General features: G+C 44.7%; 2 protein-coding genes across 5 annotated transcripts in view; one reads left to right on the top strand and one right to left on the bottom strand.

Moving 5' to 3' along the window:
- The window catches only part of LOC128885021 (uncharacterized), a 48,783-nt gene extending 34,762 nt beyond the window's left edge, over positions 1-14,021 (top strand). For both annotated transcript variants that reach the window (XM_054138761.1, XM_054138760.1), the window contains exons 2-5: positions 8,877-9,296; positions 10,569-10,861; positions 11,139-11,610; positions 11,920-14,021. In XM_054138761.1, the coding sequence (XP_053994736.1) occupies positions 8,877-9,296; positions 10,569-10,861; positions 11,139-11,610; positions 11,920-13,200 (2,466 nt within the window). In that variant the 3' untranslated portion in view covers positions 13,201-14,021. The remainder of the gene's footprint in view (positions 1-8,876; positions 9,297-10,568; positions 10,862-11,138; positions 11,611-11,919) is intronic.
- LOC128885019 (E3 ubiquitin-protein ligase MYCBP2) overlaps positions 1-22,168 on the bottom strand; it is a 279,219-nt gene that overhangs the window by 34,491 nt on the left and 222,560 nt on the right. The window lies entirely within an intron of this gene.

Here is a 22,168-nt window from a genome sequence, read left to right as displayed (position 1 = left end):
AAACCTACCATTTAATCTAAACAAATTTCTTCAATAGATATAGAAGATACGAATATTTATGAGACTGACTATATATTAACATCTAAAAACTCCATTGAGAAATGATTTGCTTCGTCAATATGGTTGCACCAACCTCGTGCGCTATACTCTAGTGACTTTTACCAATTTAAAAAAAAATTCTTATCTGGTGGTTTCCCTTAGAATGTTTTGCATTATTTTGGGTACCCTCTGCAGACTTAATAGTAAATTTCTTTAAAGCCACAAATGATAACAGATAGTTAATTAAAATTCGTTTATTCCCTCAAAGCGAGGTTTTCCGTTCGCGTTTACCGAGATCTCTTCGTTCTGAAGCTCAACGTGATTCGTGCAATCTTAAATCGTTTGTTTATCCTCGGGGAACTCAGCCGCCCTTGTATAATTTCGACCGGCAACTCGTAGGAATTCCTTTCTCGGTCCCCTGGGGGCCGAAACCGTCCCTGGGGACTTTGTGTTTCCTTCCGTTTGTTTTCTTTCTCCTCAGACGACGCCCGGGGGCGCAGCTCTTCGTACGCAACCCTCTTTCGCCCGAGCGGCGACGTTCCCCGACTGTCCATGGCAAAGTTTCACGGGGAAACCTTCGAAACGCGAAAACCCAACGCGGGAAGGGTTGGTAACATCATCCCTCTTGTCGCTTATGACCCGGCCGACGACTAAATTCGATTATCCTGCGAGGATTTCCTCGCTGCAGCTCTCTGTCCCCTCATTGAAACTTTACACCATACGGTAGCCATCCTTCTAAAGATTCTTTCTTTTTTAATACCCCCTTCAAAGGTATCGCGCCGACGGTGCATGGTTATGTGGGTTGTTGATAACAGGGTAACGAGCCTCGAAACTGTACACTTCCGTCCAAAAGCTTGGAGCACCCTTCCATTCTTTTAAATAAGTAAACTTCTTCTTTTTAGGGTTGCTGTCATTTCTCTGGGTCACAAATTTTCGGAACGGTTTCGTCGATACAACGCAGGCTTTAAATAACACTCCAGGTGGCACTCGTATTCATTGCTACAAAATGATTCCTTCGAATCGAAGATCAAACATCCAAGAATATTCGGTATAACATCACGTTCAGATTAAACGATTCCAGAATTACTGCTTTCTTCCACAACCGCGTCATTGAGCTATTCAGGGTCTTCGTAATTTATCCAGCGTCTGGTTCTATAATTGAGCCATTCATTATGGAAGCGGTGCTAACTGAATCTTTTAAAACGGAGTCTCTGTAACGAGGTAAAATATTCCTACGAACGCGACAACTTAGGCTGCTAAACACTCGTCTTGTAAGTGGTGTCATCTTCCTTCCTATACGCCTCCACACGACATCAACATGAAAAACCTTGACCGCGCCTCATCATCGTCTCGTATCTGTAAACAAAAGAACCTGTGTGTCACCGTTGCCATTAATGAGTCAACTCTCCAATTAATTCGCGAACAGGATTGGACGCTGGAGCGTCGAATTCGGGCGTCGTTCATAACCGGAGGTCCTCTTTGTGCCGGGAACTAGATGCAGAAATAGCCAGCGTTATCCCCGTCTCATCCTTTGAGTCAGCGCACGAAATGGCACGAATTTTAAGAGCGGTCTTAGTCATTCATCGAGAAGTGAAAACAGGTCTCGTGTATCTGGCGAATACACGTACGAAAACTGGTAGGAAGCGTTTCCCTCCCGTTCGTGGCCCCGTTGCTCTTTATTTCAAAGATCATCCCAGCTGTTCGGAGCGATGCACCGAGCGTGACGTCACCGATGGACTCGAGAAAATGTCTCCAGCCTCATGTCGCGCGTTACAGGGAATCGCGCGCATAAATCCCTCATATTTTTAACGAGCCTCCGGTATATTTAGTTAACTGGGCCTCTAATCGAGCTTGCACTTTGTGATTTCATTCGCCAGTGTATATCTGTATAGTCTCCATATTCGATATATTTAAGGATTAAATAGGGACCCAGAACAATTTAATTTTTTATTTTCAATTTTGTATAGATTTGTTCTCCGTTTTCGAGTCCAAGTACTCGCAATTTTTTATTGATTGAAATTCGCATCAAATCGATCATTCTTTCTCCCAGCAATACATCACGTTCGTGGAATTCTCGTGTGATTTACGAGGAGGTCATATTTTATACGATGAACGTTGATATCGAGGTTTCGAGACCGCCCAACAGAAAATGAATGGGGTGCTAAAACGATTCGTACGACCCGGGCCCGCTGTTTCAATGCAAAGATTGCGGTAATAAGCGAAACAGAATGTAATTCGACGGTTCCGTTGCGAGTTCATTTCTTAATGGAGTGACAGGTCAGGAGTGGTCGACAGGAAGCAGATGCAGTCGCATCGCCGCACCCTGTCCCCGATCGTACTTCGTCACGCGATCGTCTTTCGCGCGAAACAAAATTTCATTCGCTGTTCGAGCATTCGTTGAACCCTTCGCTGATACCTCCACAAAGTAGTTTCTCCTACCCTCTGCTTCTCACGAATATCCAAAAAAATCTCGCCGCACTTTTCGAGGAAAAGAGCACAGAAGGGAGCCGCTGCTCACGAACGGGGGAGCCCTAATCGAGGCGTGTGATCGAGGAACAGAGTCCACGGCTCGTAACTTCTAAAGACTTCCAGGCACATTGGCCCCATTGTTCGCGGTGGCACATTCCCTGACACCGTTTTCATCCATTTGCAACCTACAGCTCGGTTCTCCCGGTCCAATTAACAATCATTCGCGTGGGTGTTAATCAGGACCGTTAGTTGCCTCACAACAGAACCACGCAAAGCTTGAGGGCCCTGCTTGAGGCCCCTGCTTCGTCGAAGCCCCTAAACAAGTGCTGCTACTAAAATTAGCCTCTTCTTCCTAAATTTACAAGTCATGTCGTAACTTCTCTATTTGTCAAAATGTATTTGACAGGCGGTGTCTTATTGCAATATCAATTTCCACGTTTTTGGTGTTCATAAAGTTATAATGAATAGAAAGTAATTGAATTCCTTTCTAATATTAACGATATATATAGTAGAAGCTAAAGGAGCTCCGTCATCGAGGAAGGAATCTCTGAGCGATCGGAACACGATTTTTTTCCACCTGAGTTCCCGTGAGTTCAAGGCGAACACGTTGGTTGAAACTGCGCCGGTAAATCGCGTTGGTTGGAGGCGGTGACTATGAAAAAAGTAACAGCAACAGTAGCTGAACAGCTTCGCCTTACTGTGACGCAATCGCGTCAGGAAAGTTGAAGCTACGACCTCGAGATGGGCAGAATAATAAATAACAGGCCAAAGGATTGTGTATTTGAAATTTGTGTCTGAATTATCGTGAATTATTATTTGCTAATTAGGACTTTCGAAGTATTCCGAAAGCACCTTTTCCACAGAACGGAAGCCATCGCGCCGAGTCGAGAGCACGAAGCGCAACCAGATGGTGTCGTGATTTACAAGAACAATTATTTAATTATTCCTCGCGCACACTTTCCGCGGAAAACGTTCGTATCTCTTTCCGCGGGCTTGCCGAGCGCATTACAATGAATCAAGCCTGGTCGCAGCTAGAATCGCTTTAGCCAGCGTTCCCAAATGGATGTTGTGATATCTCGGTGACCGAAAATATCCCCAGATAACGAATTTAGCTCACCAAAAAGGGGGAAGAGTCCGAGGTAAAGGGGCAGGCTTTCCTCGGGAACTCGGCGCGAGGCGAAATCGAGAATAGCGTGACGGGAAAGATAAACAAATTTTCGGGAACACCCTTGGAAAAATAGAAAGTCTCTTCGTGGAAGTGGCGGAGAGAGTCTATGATATTTCTCCCAAAACCTTAAAGTGTATCATGCGTTCAGGGTTGCGGTAGATAGTAGAAGTATTAAAGAAGAAAAAGAAAAGGTGGAAAAGAATCGTGTTCCGATCCCTCGAAAACTCTCTTCCTTAACGACGAAGCAGGTTCAGGTTCTACTATATATATATCATTAAATTAGAAAAGAATTTAATTACTTTGTATTTATTATAACAATTTGACAAATAGAGAAATTATAACATGACTTATAAATTTAGGAAGAAAAAGAAAAGTGATGAAGCCGAAGTTTGAAGCGCATGGGGCTTTATCTGCGTGGTTTAGTGTTGAACTCAATATTTTTTAGACTATACAAATGAATCGATCGTTTCATCCCCTTGAAATAAGAATGCTTCTTTGACACTGATCTCTTAATATTTTATTCCTTAAGAGGTGTCGCAGCAAAATTTAAAGCGACACCATATTAAGAGAGGAACATTTCCCCGATTTTGAATAAGTTCGCAACACCTTGCGCTACACAGCGCGCAATATTAACATCGGAGGAAACTTTCGCGTCCAATTTGCGAAAGGAGTAGAAAAATGGAGTGCGCTTGTCGCTCGGATCGGTCGTGGCTCATTTTTCCTGGGATTCCCCGAACACGCCCGGCCACGGTGATTTATATTCGCGTACGTTGCGAAGTTTATCTTCGCGAAAAGGGACGGAGGGTGCCGGGGGGGGGGGGGGGGTACGTAACAGTTTAGTAAAGCCTCGAAAAGTGCTTTCCCACGGCGTTCCCTCGTTCGCGTAAACAGCGAGCGGGAAATCGTCGTCAGACCGAAATCTAAACACGCTACGAGTCGCGGGAGAATTTGAAATTTACATGAGAAAACGTGGCCCATCGTTGCACCGTGTCCCACCAACGAAACAGCGTTTTCAGACGATGAAACGATAACACGATCGGCCCCTTGAATACAGGATTCACGGGTGAATCACTGAGGAGCGTCTGGGAGCCTATTTTTTCGAGTAACGAGCCAACCGGCAGGTATCTCGGAGAGGAAGCGCGGTCTTGGACAAAAGACTTCTTAGTTGGAAGGGTGCATTGTGTCTATCGAAGCACCAGAGCCGGTTTCGAGGAGTCTTCTCGTTGGTCTTCCGCAGGTCGGACGACGGAGTCGAGACGTCGATCCGTGGGATAAGTCTCCCGGAAAAGATGCTCTAATCCCTTAATACCCTCGTATCTCGAGCCCCTTCCACGCCAACGGAGACACTTTCTAGCGTTCGTCAACCTGCGTTCATTTGGAACAGAAGCGTGAAACGCCGGAAAAATGGTCGCTCGAGGTTGCGTTCTTAGGGCGAATGAGTGAAATCCGGCCCAAGACACTCTTTCTCGGCCAGTCACTCTCTCTCGAGTAAAGGCATAGCGCCTTCTATAAAAATTTTTTGTTTAGAATAGTTATTAATATTTCCGCGAATGAAATTCCTAACCACGTTTCACCAAGCAACCTGCACAGTCGATTATACGGGACTGCGATTGAGATGTAATCGAGAGCGTATCGACAACCATTGAAAGTCGAAATTGTAATTGGGTACCAGAAGTTGAAAACGTTCGTTGATTGAAACACAATTAACGATTTGCGCGCAATTCTCGCTGGAATTTGGTCCGTACCGAAAGCGAAATGCAGTCGGTTGAGAAATATTGATTTAACACTCTACTGCGTAATATGTTTGAAACTCGATAAAAACCGCTGTAAATTTAAACGAGGAATTTTTACACAATTTTCGCATATTATTGTATGATGTTATTGTACGAGGTATCTAAAAATCTCACAGATTCAATCACTTGTTTAGAATACCAAAAAGAGTTCTTGCAAGATAAAGTAAAATTGCAACGATAGAAGATTCAAATTCTCGTGCGATTATGTTAACACATTCGCAATCGCTGACGTGAATTCACGTCAGTTCAAATTCTATTCCTGATTATGACAAAATTACGAAAATCTTTTAATTTATACACTAAATATTTACAACACTGATATTTCAAAACATATTTTTAATTTTCATCTTCGTTCTAGCAGTACAAGTTTGCGATGTCCAGCTTCAGAATTTTATTATTTTCGTCAGTACTCGGTATTAGAAACGTAAAATATCTGTTGGTCACTAATGTGTTAATAAAAATTCCACGCAGGAGGATTATCTACTTCCAATTACTATGCCAATAGGGTCGTATTCCTAACGATTCCGGTCAACATTAATTTTCAATTTCATAATTCCGCGTATGCGACTCGTTTCGCGTTCCAGCGTTTAAAAGAGCAGCGGGGGAAACAGCGAAATTATTGCTTGGCATGGCGTTCGAACATTTCATTAAACTGGCGCGCTGACAAACGTACAGATAGCGGGGAACGGCCAGGAAGCCGACGTCAGCGGAAGTACTTTTAAAGGTAACCAGTCGTGGGCCAACAATTTCTCTCCTTCTCTTTCGCTCCTTTGCTGAGAACCTGATTAGTATGGCACCGAAAACACAAACGCCGTATCGACGTCTCGCTTGGCCATGACAAGCGATTTAATTCGATTGTCGTCGCCGGTTTTCGTTGCTACCATTTATATTATTTCTCTTTTTCATCGCTTATACTCCAAAATATTCCAAAGCGATGAAAAGTATAATCGCGTTTCATATTTCACATTTTAATATTGTACGTGTTTCATATTAAACGCGCAGTATGAGAGAACTGTATTCGGTCACACTTTTGGGAAACCGCTTGCAATCATTCATATTTTGTCTTTGAAAAATGTATATGCTTTTGATGAAATTTATGCATTCGCAATTGTAGTCATTGGACGTAAGTATTTCTCTAAATTCTTATGCTACGCAAACAGTTTGTAATGTTAATAAAGCTCGGTAAGAAATGCATCAGATTTTAACGAACTTCCCTTTTAGAAATTCCGAGTGCTCGAAAGTTCTCCACTTAAAATGAACGTGAATTTAGTCAACTTATCGCATCTTAAAAAGAGGTCGTGTCATCCAATCGCGATAAATTTTCTAGTAATGTACCAAAAAGGAGCCAAAAGAAGTTCCGTTTCATAAAACAAGCTTCTCTTCAGCAAACGTCTTCCAGAACTGGTTACAAATCATAATTCTACGCGAAGTACAGGCCAATGCGGTCGTTCGTCGAGTTTGCAATATTTTATGAGACCTGGGACAATGAGTTTGCGAACTTACATTGAACCGTACTCGTTTCCCTTGACAGTGAATTTTAACCGTGTCTGGCGAACGAGCTTCGCGGGAATAAGGACAAAAACAATTGGCTTGTTTCGTTGTTTAACGAGGAACAAGAGGAAATTCGATTTTTCGTGTTATTCATTCAAATTTCATGGTAGATCTTTTGTCCTCGGCGGTTCAAAGAGAATGCTACGGCACAACAAAGATTTTCGCGATGTTGTTAACAGTCCTATTTCCAACGCAAATGGCGATCTTGAAATTGCGTCGATTTACGAGAGTCTAGTTACGAAACACACATCGTCTTCTATCACTAGAACTGTTGAATCTCCTTCGAAATAAATAGATCAATATCGAGAGAACTTATTCATAAAGATGTTCCAAGTGACACAAGTTGATAATGGAATTTACGTTTGTACCAGGAATTAAATGAAAGAATTCTTGTTTATTCCAAACAGAAAGAAAACGTAAGTGAGTAGATGCAAAACTTTCTGTCACGGAGTGTGTTCGTTGGTTGCCAGTTACGCAATAAATATGTAAACGCGTAGCCTTGAGCAAACGCAGCACGATACAGATATTCCTGGTAATCGCGTGTTTCAGCTGACGTGATTCATTTTTCACGAAGACCCGCGCATAGAATGAGTTTCCGCCTCATTACGGATTCATCTTCCGGTTCGTGAACATCGAGAATTGCTTCTGAGCGTACTCGATCCCCGGCGTCGCGACTTTCATACATCGAAACATTATGCACAGACTCGTGGATGGTTTGAAGAGGGAAATAAATCACTTTTTTTATGGGAAAGAAAAGTACCAGCTATACAACAGACATTTGACACTTCAATCGAACATCTTTCATTCGTTTCAAACGACGATATCGACACAAGTGTGCGTGCTTCATTTTTATTTTAGAAGCTTCCCGAGAGTTTCAAGCGTCCAATCGTTCAATTTTGAAAGAGTTCTCTCGCGATGATATCACACGATGCTAGAAAATGAAGAGGAATCGATTATCTCTCTTCTTTGGCGACGAGCGACCCTTTCGTCGCATTTCTGTTCGAATGTAATTGAATTAAAATTTCACACTGACTATGAAATGGCGCTCGACAATGCGAACAGGGGTCGAGGCAATTGCGCGGGAATTTGATTTCGACCGCAGAAATTGAATTAGATCGCAAATTTGTAAGAGTCGATGGCACGGGCAATTAATTAACAGCCGCAAAAATAATTATTGCGTGACAGTTAATTGAAGAGACCGTCCCAGCGTGTCGCGCTTTCCCTTTTTCCCGAAACAGTTTCGCAATTTCGCCCTTCAAGTAATTCGCTCCAATAGGAATTCACTTCTTGACTTTAAAACACGACAGGCTAAAGGACTTCCGTTTCATTATGGAGATTTTTAACTATCTAATTATCATTCGACGTCGGGCGAAGCCGTAACACGCGAATTATTATTCCGAGAAATTATTCTCGAGGGACCTACTAAAATCCCCTCCTTGGTTCTTTCCATCGTTACGGAATTAGGGTGGGAGATCCCATCGAAAGGACAGAGCTCGTAATTACTCGAAATTTACAATACACACACACACATACATATACATTACACTGTACATTAAAAAAAAAAATAATAATAAAATCGTAGGCATGCTATTCAAATCGTAACGCTATTCCCTCGTATCATGGATCAAGATTTTCCCTCCCCAAGGTACCCACATAAATTTTTGGAACATCCCACAAAAAGAAGCCAAGCTACCTGTCGTAACCACGCAATAGATCACCAGCCAGGGGATCAAAAGTTTCCAAAGTAGCCCTACGAGAGATTAAAATACCTTCTCCACCGATCAACGCTTCCGACGACCCAGCCAATCCGGGTTCCAAGCTGTAAACTAATTTTATTTCGACCTTTTTGTCGACAGGACGTGGAGTTACTGGAGGGAACCATTCCATCGGACGTGATGGAGGTGGAGGTGTCCCACTGCAGGGAGTTGAGAATCCAGTCGGGAGCGTTCGCGGACGGCGCACCTCTGAAGCGTGTTCACGTGTCGGGGATTTACAGCCTGGTGGCCAAGAGGCAGGCCTTTCAGAACCTGAGTGCCCCCAACACGCACTTAGAGGTGTCCGAGTGCAACAGCGTAATCCTCGAGAGTCACGCGTTCAGGAACTCGAGGGGGACGCTGAGCGTGTCGATATCGAGATGCAGACACGTGGGGATCAAGCCCAACGCTTTCTCGCGATTGCTCTGGATAGCAGTCAAGGAGGTGCCCACTCTGGACCTGTCCAGCAACGCGTTCAAGCTCGAAGCTTCTCAGCACGGCCGACATGGACCAGCGACCAAGGTCGGCAGATTTATACAATTTTTAAATTAATTCTTAATTTAACAAGCCAACTGTAGTTCTAAATTAAAATGTACAATAACAAGGATTTATTGAATTAATATACAGTATGATAGACTAGCTGCCTTTCCACTAAGACTAGTCATTTGTACCATCATGATAGAAATAGTTACAAATGAACGTCGGTAGGTTTAGTATTAATTTACAAACTTATGAATTCTGAAGTTGACTCTAGAACGAAGAGTAACAGCTGCAGAGTTATCAATCCCTAATTCCCACACATGGTCCTTCAACATTTGCTATTTATGTAGCTGCTGGGATTTTACTTCGCCAACCCTTTGAATTCTTCGTCGAATTTTGCCTGTATTTTATATTAGCACAGAGGGAATTTGATTAATTTTGTAATTCAGCAGATCTGTGAAATCCCTCTGTGCTGAATTTTAGCTGAAGCTGGAATTTTGTTTAATCATCTCTTTGCACTGTACCTGTGTTGAAATTCGATCAAGTGTTATAGTTGCGCAGGGGCTTCAATTAATTTTCTTGTTCAATTTTTCTATACGATACATTGCTGCTTTGTTAGTCTTTTATTCGAATCTGGCGCCATTGTTTTTCTCCGCTGGATATTCGATTTCTTCTCTACACGGGCACACATTTTATTTGTTTTTATTTTGGCGAGTTGTCATCGCAACCTGGGGCAAAATACAAACATTTTACGGGCACGTATGTTACCGTACTAAATTGAAATCCACAATACACGTGTGTTTACAATTCTGCTTGAACAATTCCGACGATGTATCGATCCGAGCGATTCTGACCCTCGAGGATGTAGCTACTTATTATTTGAAGTGGCATCCGATTAATTACGCGAGCATATAAACAGCCAAGAAATAATTTCATTCGCAAAATAAATAGAATTGACAAGATAGGATTTGTTTTTCGAAGGAAAGAATAAAATTCAGGCATCAGAGAGTCAGTCATACGATTCAACTCTTTGAAGTACACCTTCGATGAATTCGTGATATTCAGCATTCGTGAAAACGACCCGAATTTTCATAAAAATTCGCGAACCCGTCACGTTTATAAAAAGAATGGAGTCTAAAGCCGCCCCTGTTTATTTGCTCGTTCGGCGCGGGCAGGAATAAATCAGCCGATCGAGGAATTATCTCGATAAACGAGCATGGAACACGCTTCCCTATGAGTTGGCAGCTCTCCAACAGCTGCACCAGTCTTCCTGACGATTTTCCTATAATCTCGATTTCTGATCCCACGACCTAGATTATGTTCCAAAGCGTGAGAATCACGGAGCTACCGACGGCGGTGTTTCCATCGGCGATCGCGGAGGTTCGCATGGACGATATCTGGACGAAAGTGATCCGCAAGGATGCCTTCTGCGCGATGACGATCTTCAGCGTGACCATCAGCAACGCGTCCATCTTGGAGATCGAGACTGGCGCGTTCAGCGACAGGGCCCTCATCCAGAGCCTCGAATTCGTGGATGTTAGGTTAAAGAGCATAGAGAGGGGTGCCTTCAAAGCTGGTCACGACAATCTCACGATACAATATTCGAGGTAGGTTCATGGTTTTTATTGTAAGCGAATTTCTATTCGCGATAGTCTGCTCGCGATCAAAATTTGAATGAATGCGTGGAATTACAAATCTAATCTGTGCTAAAACTCTCTACTGTTGTATATTGCCAAAGTTATCCTGGCCATCAGGACAAAAAATAAGTCAAACAGTCGCGTTCCTCGATAATAAACCAGCCAACTAGAATCCAACTTCCTTCCACAAACAAGTTGCAATTAACCTCCCAGGTACGTGAAGAAAATGTCCCTTTCACTTTTCCAGACTATCCGACGTGGAGACCGGTGCCATCGACATATCCGCCGCCACGGTCAGCTTCAATAACAACGAGTTCCAGAACCTGCACCAGGGCGCGATCGTTCTGCACCAGTGGAACCACATAGCCATCGACTACAATCTCTTCGTCGACCTGGCAACCGACGCGATCATGGCAGAGGTGGACGCGACCTCTGCTCCCAACTTCGAGTTCTCCTTCACGGGAAATCACATCCAAAGAGCACGACCAGGTTCTCTGAAGTTCGCCGCCATCTCCCAGCGAGTGAACACCGCGCGCGTCGGCAACAATTACTTCAAAGAGAAGTGCAGCTGCAACCTGGACAGTTGGATCCGCGAGGTGACGGGCAAGAACAGCTCCGTCTCGTGGATGATGGACTCCAGCTACTGCGTGGTCGACCAGCTCCTGGACAGGTGTTTCAACCTCCCACAGGGCTACATGTCCATGAGGAACTTCACCAAGGTAAACAAATCCCTCTTTTGATTAATTGTCGATAGTATGAGTAACTCATTTGGATGATATCAACCTCAAATGGGAGGTGATTTGTTAAGCTGTCTTCACCTCAACTAAAGATACCCTTCATAATAACATAACGAGTCTTTTGCCTCTGCCTTTCCTCTTCCTCTCTATTCTAAGTCTTGTATATCTTCATCAGCTGTTAAGACAGCATCTTTCCAAAGAGAACCCCAGGTGGTCGAAACGTAAACGTCGTAACAAGCCACATTTCATTTGCTCCAACATCCAAATAAATTACTCATACTGTTCGCAAAGGTAATCTGCACGGCAGGGGATCACATCAACTGCGAGAAGCCGTCAGCGAAGCCAGAGCCAAGCGTCAGTCCTCCGAGCGTCGGGCCTCACGTCTATCCGAGGCGCAAAGGCTACTTCGACCTGGAAATGAGCGACTCGGAGCAGCTGCAGCGCGAAAAGAGGATTATCGTGGTGATCTGCGTGGTGGCAGTGTTCATCGTGCTAGTGGTGATCCTGGCCTCGGGGATCCTGTATATGCGTAGAAGTGGAGTGTGTCCAAAGCTAACGTCGGGTCACTTGATGAATCTCACCAGCTGGCTATCTCCCAGCAGTGGTATGACCGCGGCCACGTCGGCCAGGTCGATCTCGAGGCTCAGCGTGCACGAGTACGCAGGTCTTCAGCCAGAAACGAGGATTCTGGAGGTGGAAACTCAGCCAGAAGCGACGGACGACGAAGAGGGTGCCGAGGGACTTTATCCTTACACGGAGAACAAGGCCACGCAGACCCTACCCGAGGAACTCACGGAGGAGTACCTGAGGGATCTCAGAGAGAGGCTGAACGATCCTGACAATTACAACCAAGCTAGGGACATGATCGAGCACTTGTACGATCTCATCAAGGTCGAGGAGAGTTGCAATAATAACAATGACAAACAGCCAACGGATAGGGAGGAGAACGCCTACGACGTGATTCGACCTAGAAGAAAGAACAGGGGTCCTCCGAAACCTTCGATCAGCGTAGGCACCAAAGCTCCATCGTTAGAGAAATTGCTACCCAGCGGAATAGAGCCCAGGCCACCGCTGACGGAGTACACGGAGCCTCGAGACCAAAAACCCAACGAACAGAACTACTTGTACGCGGAACTACCTGGCGACGAGACGGTTCCCAGCACCAGTCGACTTTCCCAACCTATCCTGGCTACCCTTGCTGGAAGAGCCCCGCAGCCACTACCCCCAGACGTCGTCAACGATCACCTCATCAACGCTCACGCAAGCCAAATATTCGCCAGCCCTAAGACTGAAAACCACAGACCCCCCGATAGTCCAAAGTTCGAGCCAATCAGAAACCAAGGCAGGCCCATGAGCTTTTTGAAAGCGCTTGGCGAGAGCATTCTTGGCTCGAAGACGACCAACAAGAGGCCAAACTCTCTGCTCTGCGAGTACGCCGAACCGTCCGACGCTACGGCTCACCTTTACTCGGAACTACCTGAACCCCAAACCTCGACTCCGGCCAGCAAGATGGCGAACAGGCCGCTGCCCACCAAACCCGACCAGGATTCCGTCAACGCGGCGAGAGCATAACGACGCCCTTCGTCGATTGTCTGTGATATAAACTGTTTACGCTAGGAGAACGAAAACTGAGCCAATCGTTCTCCAGTTTCTTCCTAATCGTTCGTAGGTGACGATGTTCGCGAATGGTGATCGCGTGAGTGCTCCGGAAGCTCCGATGCGAAGAGACGCTGAGCGGACCGAGATACGAGTTTGTTACGGGACTATTTTAAGGTTTGTAAAAAGATAAAGACATTTAACGTGGAGGATCAACGGGGATGTACCATTTCCCGTGTGAGTAGAGTGCAGTAGTGCGCGTCTAAATGAGAGAAATCGGGTGGTTCTCCATTACTAGGTCGCGGGTTCATTCCAGAATTTGGTGTCGAGTAAGATACATCAAAAGTGGGAGGAATCACGAGTACATGTCTTCAGGTGCTCGGTTAGCGAACTTCGAAGCGGTGCCGATGCCAGCAACACAGTTATTTGTGCATTTATGAGGTTTTCTTGGTGAAAAGAAATCGATACATGGGCTCATCTGAGCTATTTTTAATTGTATCTAATAGAAAGTTTATTAAAGAGTATTCTGATGTTTGATCAAAAACATTGCGAGTGAAAAGCGCTGCACCGCTTTAAAGTTCGATGTCAGGAAGAACATTAATTTTAGTAGGGATGATTCTTTCGCAATTTTCCGGGGTGAAATTTTCTCATTTAACCGAGCACTGCTGCAGCTAATCGTCCGACGAAGAGCAACGAAAGACGAGTTTTATTTAAACGACTGGCCCCGAAACCGCGAATGTATCATAGATTTCTATATATTTGCTTCGTCAGGTATTATTAAAGGAGTATTTCACATCCTTCGTCTGTCTTTCAATCGACCCGCAACGGCCAATTTCAGCCTCCCTCCTCATCTCCTCCGTCGTGGCTTCATGCAATTACCTAGATACCCGTGCGATATCCAACTCCAATAATTCTTGGCTTCGAGTTCCCTCGAGACTGCGGCAATACGGTCGACAGCACCGAATCAGAAATTAATCTGGAAGGGAGGATAATCTACGAAAACGATAACTGTTATCTAAGTTGCCCTGCTTCGAGTTTACCTCCATTCTTTAAATACCTCGTGACAGATTAAGTTCTATCCTCCAGCGATAGCATTGCGTCGCTTGAGAGGACTCTAATTTTAAATTGGATATGGCAAGGAGACTTTCGTTATTCAGCTGATTCTTTAGAAATAAATGAAATAAATGAGTCATTTTCGGAGGTGTGAAAAAATGTTTGAGGCAGGAGTTGTTTGATTCCAGACGGAGATACTGAGGGCGTTTCAAGGTCAGTAATTTACAAGAAGATATAACGGAATGTTTTTCTATTTACCGTGTAGTCTAGGACCACTGCGGAGCAGTCACGAAGGAAAATATTTTGTTTTCAAAGATAGATGTTAGAGGAATGTGCACGCTTCAAAGATTTAGTGCCGAAGAAATACTCAGTTTCGAGAAAAATAGATACATGAAAATAATCACAAAATGAATAATTATAAAAGTTTGGAAGAATCCCACGGGCCACGTTCGACCATCGCTGATATTTAAATTTCAGTAGAATCGAAAGTCTTAGGATTCCGCGATTTGGCATGACCCTCTTACGGAAAGCCCTGGATGTTGGGAGCCAGGCCCGTTTTCTTATCTCGAGGAACTTTATAATTCCAGCGTTGCTCCCGATTCGAGACCCTCCTCCTGGCGTGCCTCCCTCGGTCGAGAACGCGTTTCGAGTTCAAGGGTCGACACGGATATTTTTTCTCATTCTACGAGGGAACAGTGGTGCTCGAGGTGAGCGTCTCGCGGCGCGTACGAAAAACGGAGGAAACGGTTAGGTTCGGCGGCCACCGAAGCCCTCGAAAAGATATTCTTAATCTCTTTCGTTCTATGGGCGTAGTCGGTGTATGTCCGCGGCGAGACCAAACTATTCCACGAAGAATGTAACAGGAGCAAATAGAGACGGCTAGCCGGGGCGGGCTGCGATGCAGCTGTTGATGTTCAAACGGCTGTTGCCTCTCTGTCTCTCTTTTCCCAGATCCCTGGTGAAAAGCAGAAAACTTCCAGAGAGAAAGAAGGGACCGCCACTCCCGCGAAACGTCCAGAACAGGTGAGAAAATGCACCAATTATCGTAAAAACCGAATACGCGAGCGGCTGAGAAATTAATTCGTCCCGTCAGATTGATCGTTAATTAACTTCGCGGTATTCGCGCAAAGTTAACAAAGACGTGAAACTGGTCTTCGGGAATTGATCCAATGCAAACATCCATAGTGTGTTCGGCACACATTGCTTCAATATAATTCTGTTCCTACTTGCTCTAAGCTGGAGCCTTATTTGCCTAATGATTAACTTTGCTTATCTACGTTAATTTTGTTCGAGTACATCGATTTTAAGTATAGACCATCGGCAGGATTGTAAGAGGACAGAAAACTTTCATGTTTATTTTTCGTGACCAAAAGTGAGTCCAAAACTTATCGAATACATAAAATATTGTTCTTGGGGTATATTAGGCTAGAGCCAACAACCCATCGTTCACACCTTTCTATTTCTTTAAATTTTCAAATTTTTTTATCCAGTTCTTATATGCTATACCTATATGAATTATATACAATTGTTTCATGCATTAATCAATTTAGTTCCACGTAAAATATTTCTACATTTAATTGAAAAAAGTGTCTTTAAGACCAATCATTTGTCCCATCGCGATAGAAACAGTTACAAATTAATATCGGTAGGTTTAGTGTTAATAGGCCACCTGCATATTAAACAGAGAATTACCGAAGCGTTTCTAACGGTGAAAAGGAATCGTTATTCCATTTATTTACAAAGAGTAACAAAAAAGGCCGCCCCAGAAGAACGCGTGCGAGTAAAGCGTGCCTTAAAATCGCGAGAAGCTGGCTCGAAATTGAACGGGTCGCTATTAGAGACAATGTACCGTGAAAACGTTTTATCGAACGGTCAGAAATCCAGCGTAACCGTGAAAAACAAACGCGATATTTCTTCCACGGCCGATTCCTCTGACTTCGTTCCAGGGGGTGCTATCATTCGTGCGCTTTGTCACTGGGTAGTTTGTCGACAGGCCACGGCCGCGATACCGAGTCAACTTATACGAGGCGATCGTCCTATCTCGCGGCGATCCCTAGGATTGTTTATGGCTGCCTATTTCTCAGATAAGGGTGCGATTTTTCTCGACGACCGGTTGCCCTGGAGAGCCACCGAGGATGAAGCCAACCGGTTCTCCCGACGACGCGTCGTTTGTTGCCTTCCGTTCACTTTAGATCCCTCTGCTACCCCGGAAAACAAGACGAACGATTTAATCGGAACTGTTCCACCGAGAAATGTGAAACGTCCGTAGAGTCGAAATGGCGAACGGTACAGAGTCCTTGGAATAAATCAAAATATACAATCGAAACTTTGGCGACACACGTACCAAACCACTTATTCAATTTATATCCAACGAATAAGGAGCTCAATCTTTCTCCTCATCTCAAAGATCATCGGAATCAAGAGGAATGGTCGCAAGTTAACAAGTCATAAGCCTCATAAGCGATTACGTATTCGAGGATCATTCCCCCATTCGGAACCGACAAGAGAAAGCCTCGAAACAGGCCAAACGATCCAGTGAAGCCCATGAGCGAAGGGAAAGTTTCGACCCAACCGGAAGTGTACGTAGCATCGTCAGCTCGATCCATCGAGGTACAGCGACCGAATAATTCGTGGCGAGGCAGCGGAATCGAGCCTTCTCTATCAGGTTTCATTAGCGTGCCAATCATCTCATCACTCGGATACGGTCGCGGACCGCTATCGCCTGTTGGCAGTAGCCTAACCCGTTTCTCTGGTCCCTGACCTAATCTGCGGCGAGATAGTAGGAAAATCGATCGAGGATCGACGGTGGTCGTCTACCCGTCGCCGCGATCAGCTTATCGGAATACTGAAATCACTGGCGGAGCCGGTCAACGGCTTATATTAAGTCCCAGCTTAGACCGTAAACGCGTTTTCCATCTCGGGACCTCTCCAGTCTGCGAAAACAGCTTACGTGGGATATAATGTATCGGGACAGTGTAATTGGACGGGGCTCTGATATATTCTGCGACGCGTCAGCCTAGGTGTATCGACCGGTATTGTTTCGAGAGCAACTGGGATCTTGCTGGGGCGACGGAGAGGAGGAGACGGTGGTCTGTCGTTGACGACGGAACGCCAGATGCTACAAGGTGACACGAGTTTCATCTCATCGCGTCTATTCTCGAGCGATAGGTGTCAGCTCGAATCTTTGATCTATTAGGTCGTGGTAAACAGGTGTTAGAGAAAATAATGATTTTCAATTCTGGTATACTACAGTGTTCTATGTATATTAAGTGAGGATTTAATATCCACAGTATCGTATTTATCGAACTCTGGAAATTCAGGAAACAAGCTTTTCGATTTCATCGAATCTCATTTCTACGCATTCTACTTCCATTCTATACATTTTTCACTCGTCTAATAGCCCTCCCAGCCCCGTCCGAATGAAAAATTGTGACAAGTAAAGAGCGCATCCACGGTTATTACGAATTTCGCGAGAGGCTCGACGTCATCGGCGTCATCGTTTCAAACTTTATGGAAAAGTGCACTAAACCGGAGCGATTCAAGGTATACGACCAGGTGACACCGTACTGATCGACGAACGGCCAAACTTTCCGTTCGGGCTTCTATCCTGTGGTCATATACCGGGTGGAGCGTCCTTAATATCCACCGAGTGTTCCTTATGAGCACGGTGTGTGTCACGTGTCGCCTGGATATTAGACCCTCGGTCTAATGGACCTTTAAGCCAAATATCGCTCTATATAGGTTTACGTGTATCACCAGCGATTTCTTCGTAGTTTCCAATCGGATAATGGTCTCTTTTCAAATGTGGAGCACGTTTCGAGGAAAATTCGCTCGAACAGTGAAGATGTTAGAAACAAATAGCCGGATCCTTTTCAATATTGTTGCCTTTAACCTCGCTTGAACATTCGACGGCGCGAAATTTGTGGAAAGTATATACAATACGTTGTTATCCATGCGTTCAAGATTTCAATATTAGGAAACAGCGCGAAATGTGCAGTAACCGTACACTTTGGACCTCCATTTTCGTTATTTCTACCATTATACTGTTACGCGCCAGTGACACGATTCGCGAATGACACTCTCACGCTTTCCACTGCTACTCATTATTTATAATTATTTGGGTTACGCGACAGAAATTGCAATGATAGGAGGTGAACCACGGATTCCTCTGCTGACGCGTCTCGATTGCGATTACAGTCGAATCGATATTGGCTGTCAATCGTAGTATATCATTTTACTTCTGCAAATGGATGCGCGCGGTGAACCGAAAATTATTGCCATGTGACTGTATTATGCACTGACTGCATTATTATCGATTTAGCGTCAACGCGGATCATATGTGCACGGTGAAAGAAAGGCAGTGAAAGTAGATATTACGTTTCAGGTGTTGAGTAGGGAAACAGGAAAACCCTTTTTTTTTAAATCACGCGCCCGAAGAAAAATTTCTAAGATGTTAACACCAAAGCAATACTTTTACTTTCTTCGACTTCTTCGAGTCTCTTTATCGATTTTCAACGTCGTCCAATGATTCGTTTTCGTCGCTTTGAGTCACTCGCGGCGTTTCCAAGCATTTCCAAAGGGGCTGTTCGCAAACTCTAAAGCTCGTCGAAGCAAACCGACGAAACGGATCGTTCAATACCGTAGTCGCTGTATCTTATTAATAAAACAAGTCTCGGAGACCCGGTGTCGTAAACACGCCGTTCGAAAACTTTCGCCACCGCTGAGTTTCGATTTCCAGTTTCCCGTCGGCTTCGTCTGGATATTTTTAGAGGGCGGGGGGGCGCTCGTTGGAAAAGTTGATCGCAAAGCGGGACCGCGTTTCGTTCGCCATTCGCGGAAGGTTCCTCCTTTCGCGTTTTCGCGACTCGACGCGTCCACGAAATGACGAAACGAGTCACGTTTGCCAGTCACGTGTTGACGATGCCGAGGCGGTTCCAGGAGCAAAAGCAAAATAAAAGCCGAGGCCGAGAAACAGGATGTCGCCGCGGCAGACGCGTACCAGCGCGAAAACCTCGGGCCCGCGTTAATTATAAATGTGAACCAGAAAACGACGGTGGTTCGTGGCGCTCCAGAAATCCAAAAATAATGCCAACCCTCGACCCTTACGGCGTTCCAACGCTTCTTCGTTTATCGGCGAACCGCGATTGGGATCGACCGTTTCGCTGGTACCGTTTGGACGAGTGCAAATTATTATATTAGCATCTAGAATCTAGATCTACGGTTGGCTTGGTTAACATTTTTTATCTGTAAAACACAAGTTGAGCCAGTTAAATCCAGTACCATGCATCGATACGGATATGAAGCACCATGTCTATATATGTGAAAATGTAGATATGAAGCATCATGTCTATATATGTGAAAATGTAGATGCATCAACGATCGAAAGCGGAAATTCGTATCGTTCGGATGCGGTGTATCAACAAAGAAGCGAATTCCTTTATTGCGACTCATTGGCGGGTGTACTTTGCAGACGGCGTATCGGGCGAGCAACTCGTGGTCCCAGCTCTCTCTTCCCCATTGAAATCTAAATATACCCCATGATATTAATAGCGTATGGTGTGGCGATGGCAGAAGGGCCGTTTCATACGCCCGCGATGCGCGTCGACTTTCGACCGAATGCAGAAAACCACATTCTTCCTGAACGATACACAAACCCCCGGTTTACCAGGGCGCGTTTCATCGACTGGAAAATGCATCGCGTGGTGCTTTTCGCGCACGCCATTGCGTTGAATAATGTATCGTGCTTGAGTAATCTGGTGTTCAACAGATGATAGCACTCATTGGTAGTCAGCCTATAACGGTACTTCACCTTTGTACCCCGCGCTGTATATTTATCTCTATCTCTGCATACCATATTTCACTTAACCCTTCAATTTATTCTGCGAGCTGCTCCGGTGCAATGGAAGCTTATTATCGTTTTATTTATATCTTCTCCGGATAGAGAAAGTGGGGAGAGCTGTTGCCAATATTAGCTAGTAGATAAATATTAGATATATACAAGAGTGCAATTAATTTAAATAAAGTTTATTGGCATAAAGAGTATGAAGTTTTAGATAAGATATGGAAGCATCGGTATATCGCAATATTTTATTCTTAAAATAACTTTAGCTGTCGAAGGCAGGTGTCCCGTTGATTCACTAGTGACACGATACAATAAATTTATTTAATTGGGCAAGTGTCGGGGATGATCCTAGACTTCAAAGAGCTAAACCTGGCGCTCGTATTAAAAATGTCTGCGACGGGTCTGTCGAATGTTTCTCATCGCCGTTGTCGTGTGAAAGGAACACATTCGACGGATTCGAGAGATCTCATGCGGGTGTTCCGGTTCGCAGCTTCTTTCGGGCCCCTTTCATCGACCCATGCGTCACGCCCCCGCGTTTCGACCCTCCACTTCCTGTTCCGGGCCAATTTTCCAGAAACAACCTCCGTAACGTCTCGAGTACGTACACAAACCACTCCGCAAAATGCGATATCATTTACAATATATTTATGTAACTTCACCTTCTATATTGTCTACGTGCTATCGATGCACAAAATCTGTGTTTTTCAATGTCTTTTGGCGACGGACCGTTTCCATTCGACGACGTGTAGTGCTCGGAACTGCCACGCCGCGATAATCAAGCTCAATTACGAGGTTTGCTTTCTACCGGGAAATTATTCGTCGACGACGCCACGGCGTTCGCTGGCAGTGGAATATAAACGGAACCGCATACTCGCGTGAAAACGCAATTTTCAGGCTCGCGTGGCATCGTTCTTCCTATGCGATTGTATTACTTCGTTAAAACGAAACTGGCTGAATATCGTGCACGCCAGAGAAAAGGGTGCGGCGTAATTCCTACGTAGGAAGCATTAATAAACCGAGAAATGGGATTTGCTCGAAACTCGATGCTGCCAAGAAATATGATAAATGTGTTTTTTACGGGACACCTGTTTTGTACTATGAAAAAATGTCCCCTGATATCCTGTGTAATACAAGTAAAGCGTTCCTTGTTGGTTATTATTGCTAATAAATCGTACGGTGAAATATTTTGCCTCCTTCTGGTTGTGATCAATGGAAATCGAAATTATTTGACCGAAAAATACGAGGAAACGGAAGCAAAGGGACCGATGTCGCGATGAGATATGGCGGCGATTTTTGAAAAGTCGAAACACAAGCTAAGAGCCGCCATCCTTTCTCCTTCCACGATTTCGATAACGCCTTGGAGCTACGAACGCTTATATCTTGTACTGATTGATCGTCTGCTTGTCGCGAAGACTTATCGGCCACTTTCTGCCAGAGCTAGAAAGAGTTATCGGACCACTCGATTTTCACCCAGAAGCGTTCTTAATAGCTTTCCAAGCAGCGCCGCCCGTTTCTTACGTAATGTCACCGATTACGCCGATAAAATCGACTTTAATGAAACGCGGGAAACTTGCTCCGCGGCACCGAGGATCGTTGCGAAGGAAAAAGCCGTGACACTTGGCGGTCGTGCCAGTTTAACGAGCCGTCGTTTACGTCGTTCCAGTTTCCTCGCCGTGAAATCGTTATCGCTGACGCGCGATTTTCGGGATCATCGGCCGTTCCAAAAACGACTGAATATCTCGCGAGAATGGATTGACTGTCGCGGACACAAATTGCGTCTGAACGCTTCCTTTTATCGTTGAGGCTATCTGCTTTACCGAGAACATGCTCTGCTTTACCCACAGAGTGCACTGTTTTGACGACAATGTGCTCTGCTTTACCCATGGCGTGCTATGTTTTAATTTTCCAGAATAAATACACGATTAGGTTGTTACTACACCTACCTTCACTGGTCAATGTTTTACTGAAAAATATTTGAGAATGAAAACGAGAACGTGGATCGAATATAGTTCTTCGTTTCTACCTGTGATTCTGGTAACGCGTCATTGT

Source organism: Hylaeus volcanicus, chromosome 2 (genome assembly GCF_026283585.1).
Source record: "Hylaeus volcanicus isolate JK05 chromosome 2, UHH_iyHylVolc1.0_haploid, whole genome shotgun sequence".
Lineage (NCBI taxonomy): Eukaryota > Metazoa > Arthropoda > Insecta > Hymenoptera > Colletidae > Hylaeus > Hylaeus volcanicus.
The sequence above is the reverse complement of the archived record's forward strand: the minus strand, read 5'-3'. Positions and strand labels throughout refer to the sequence as shown.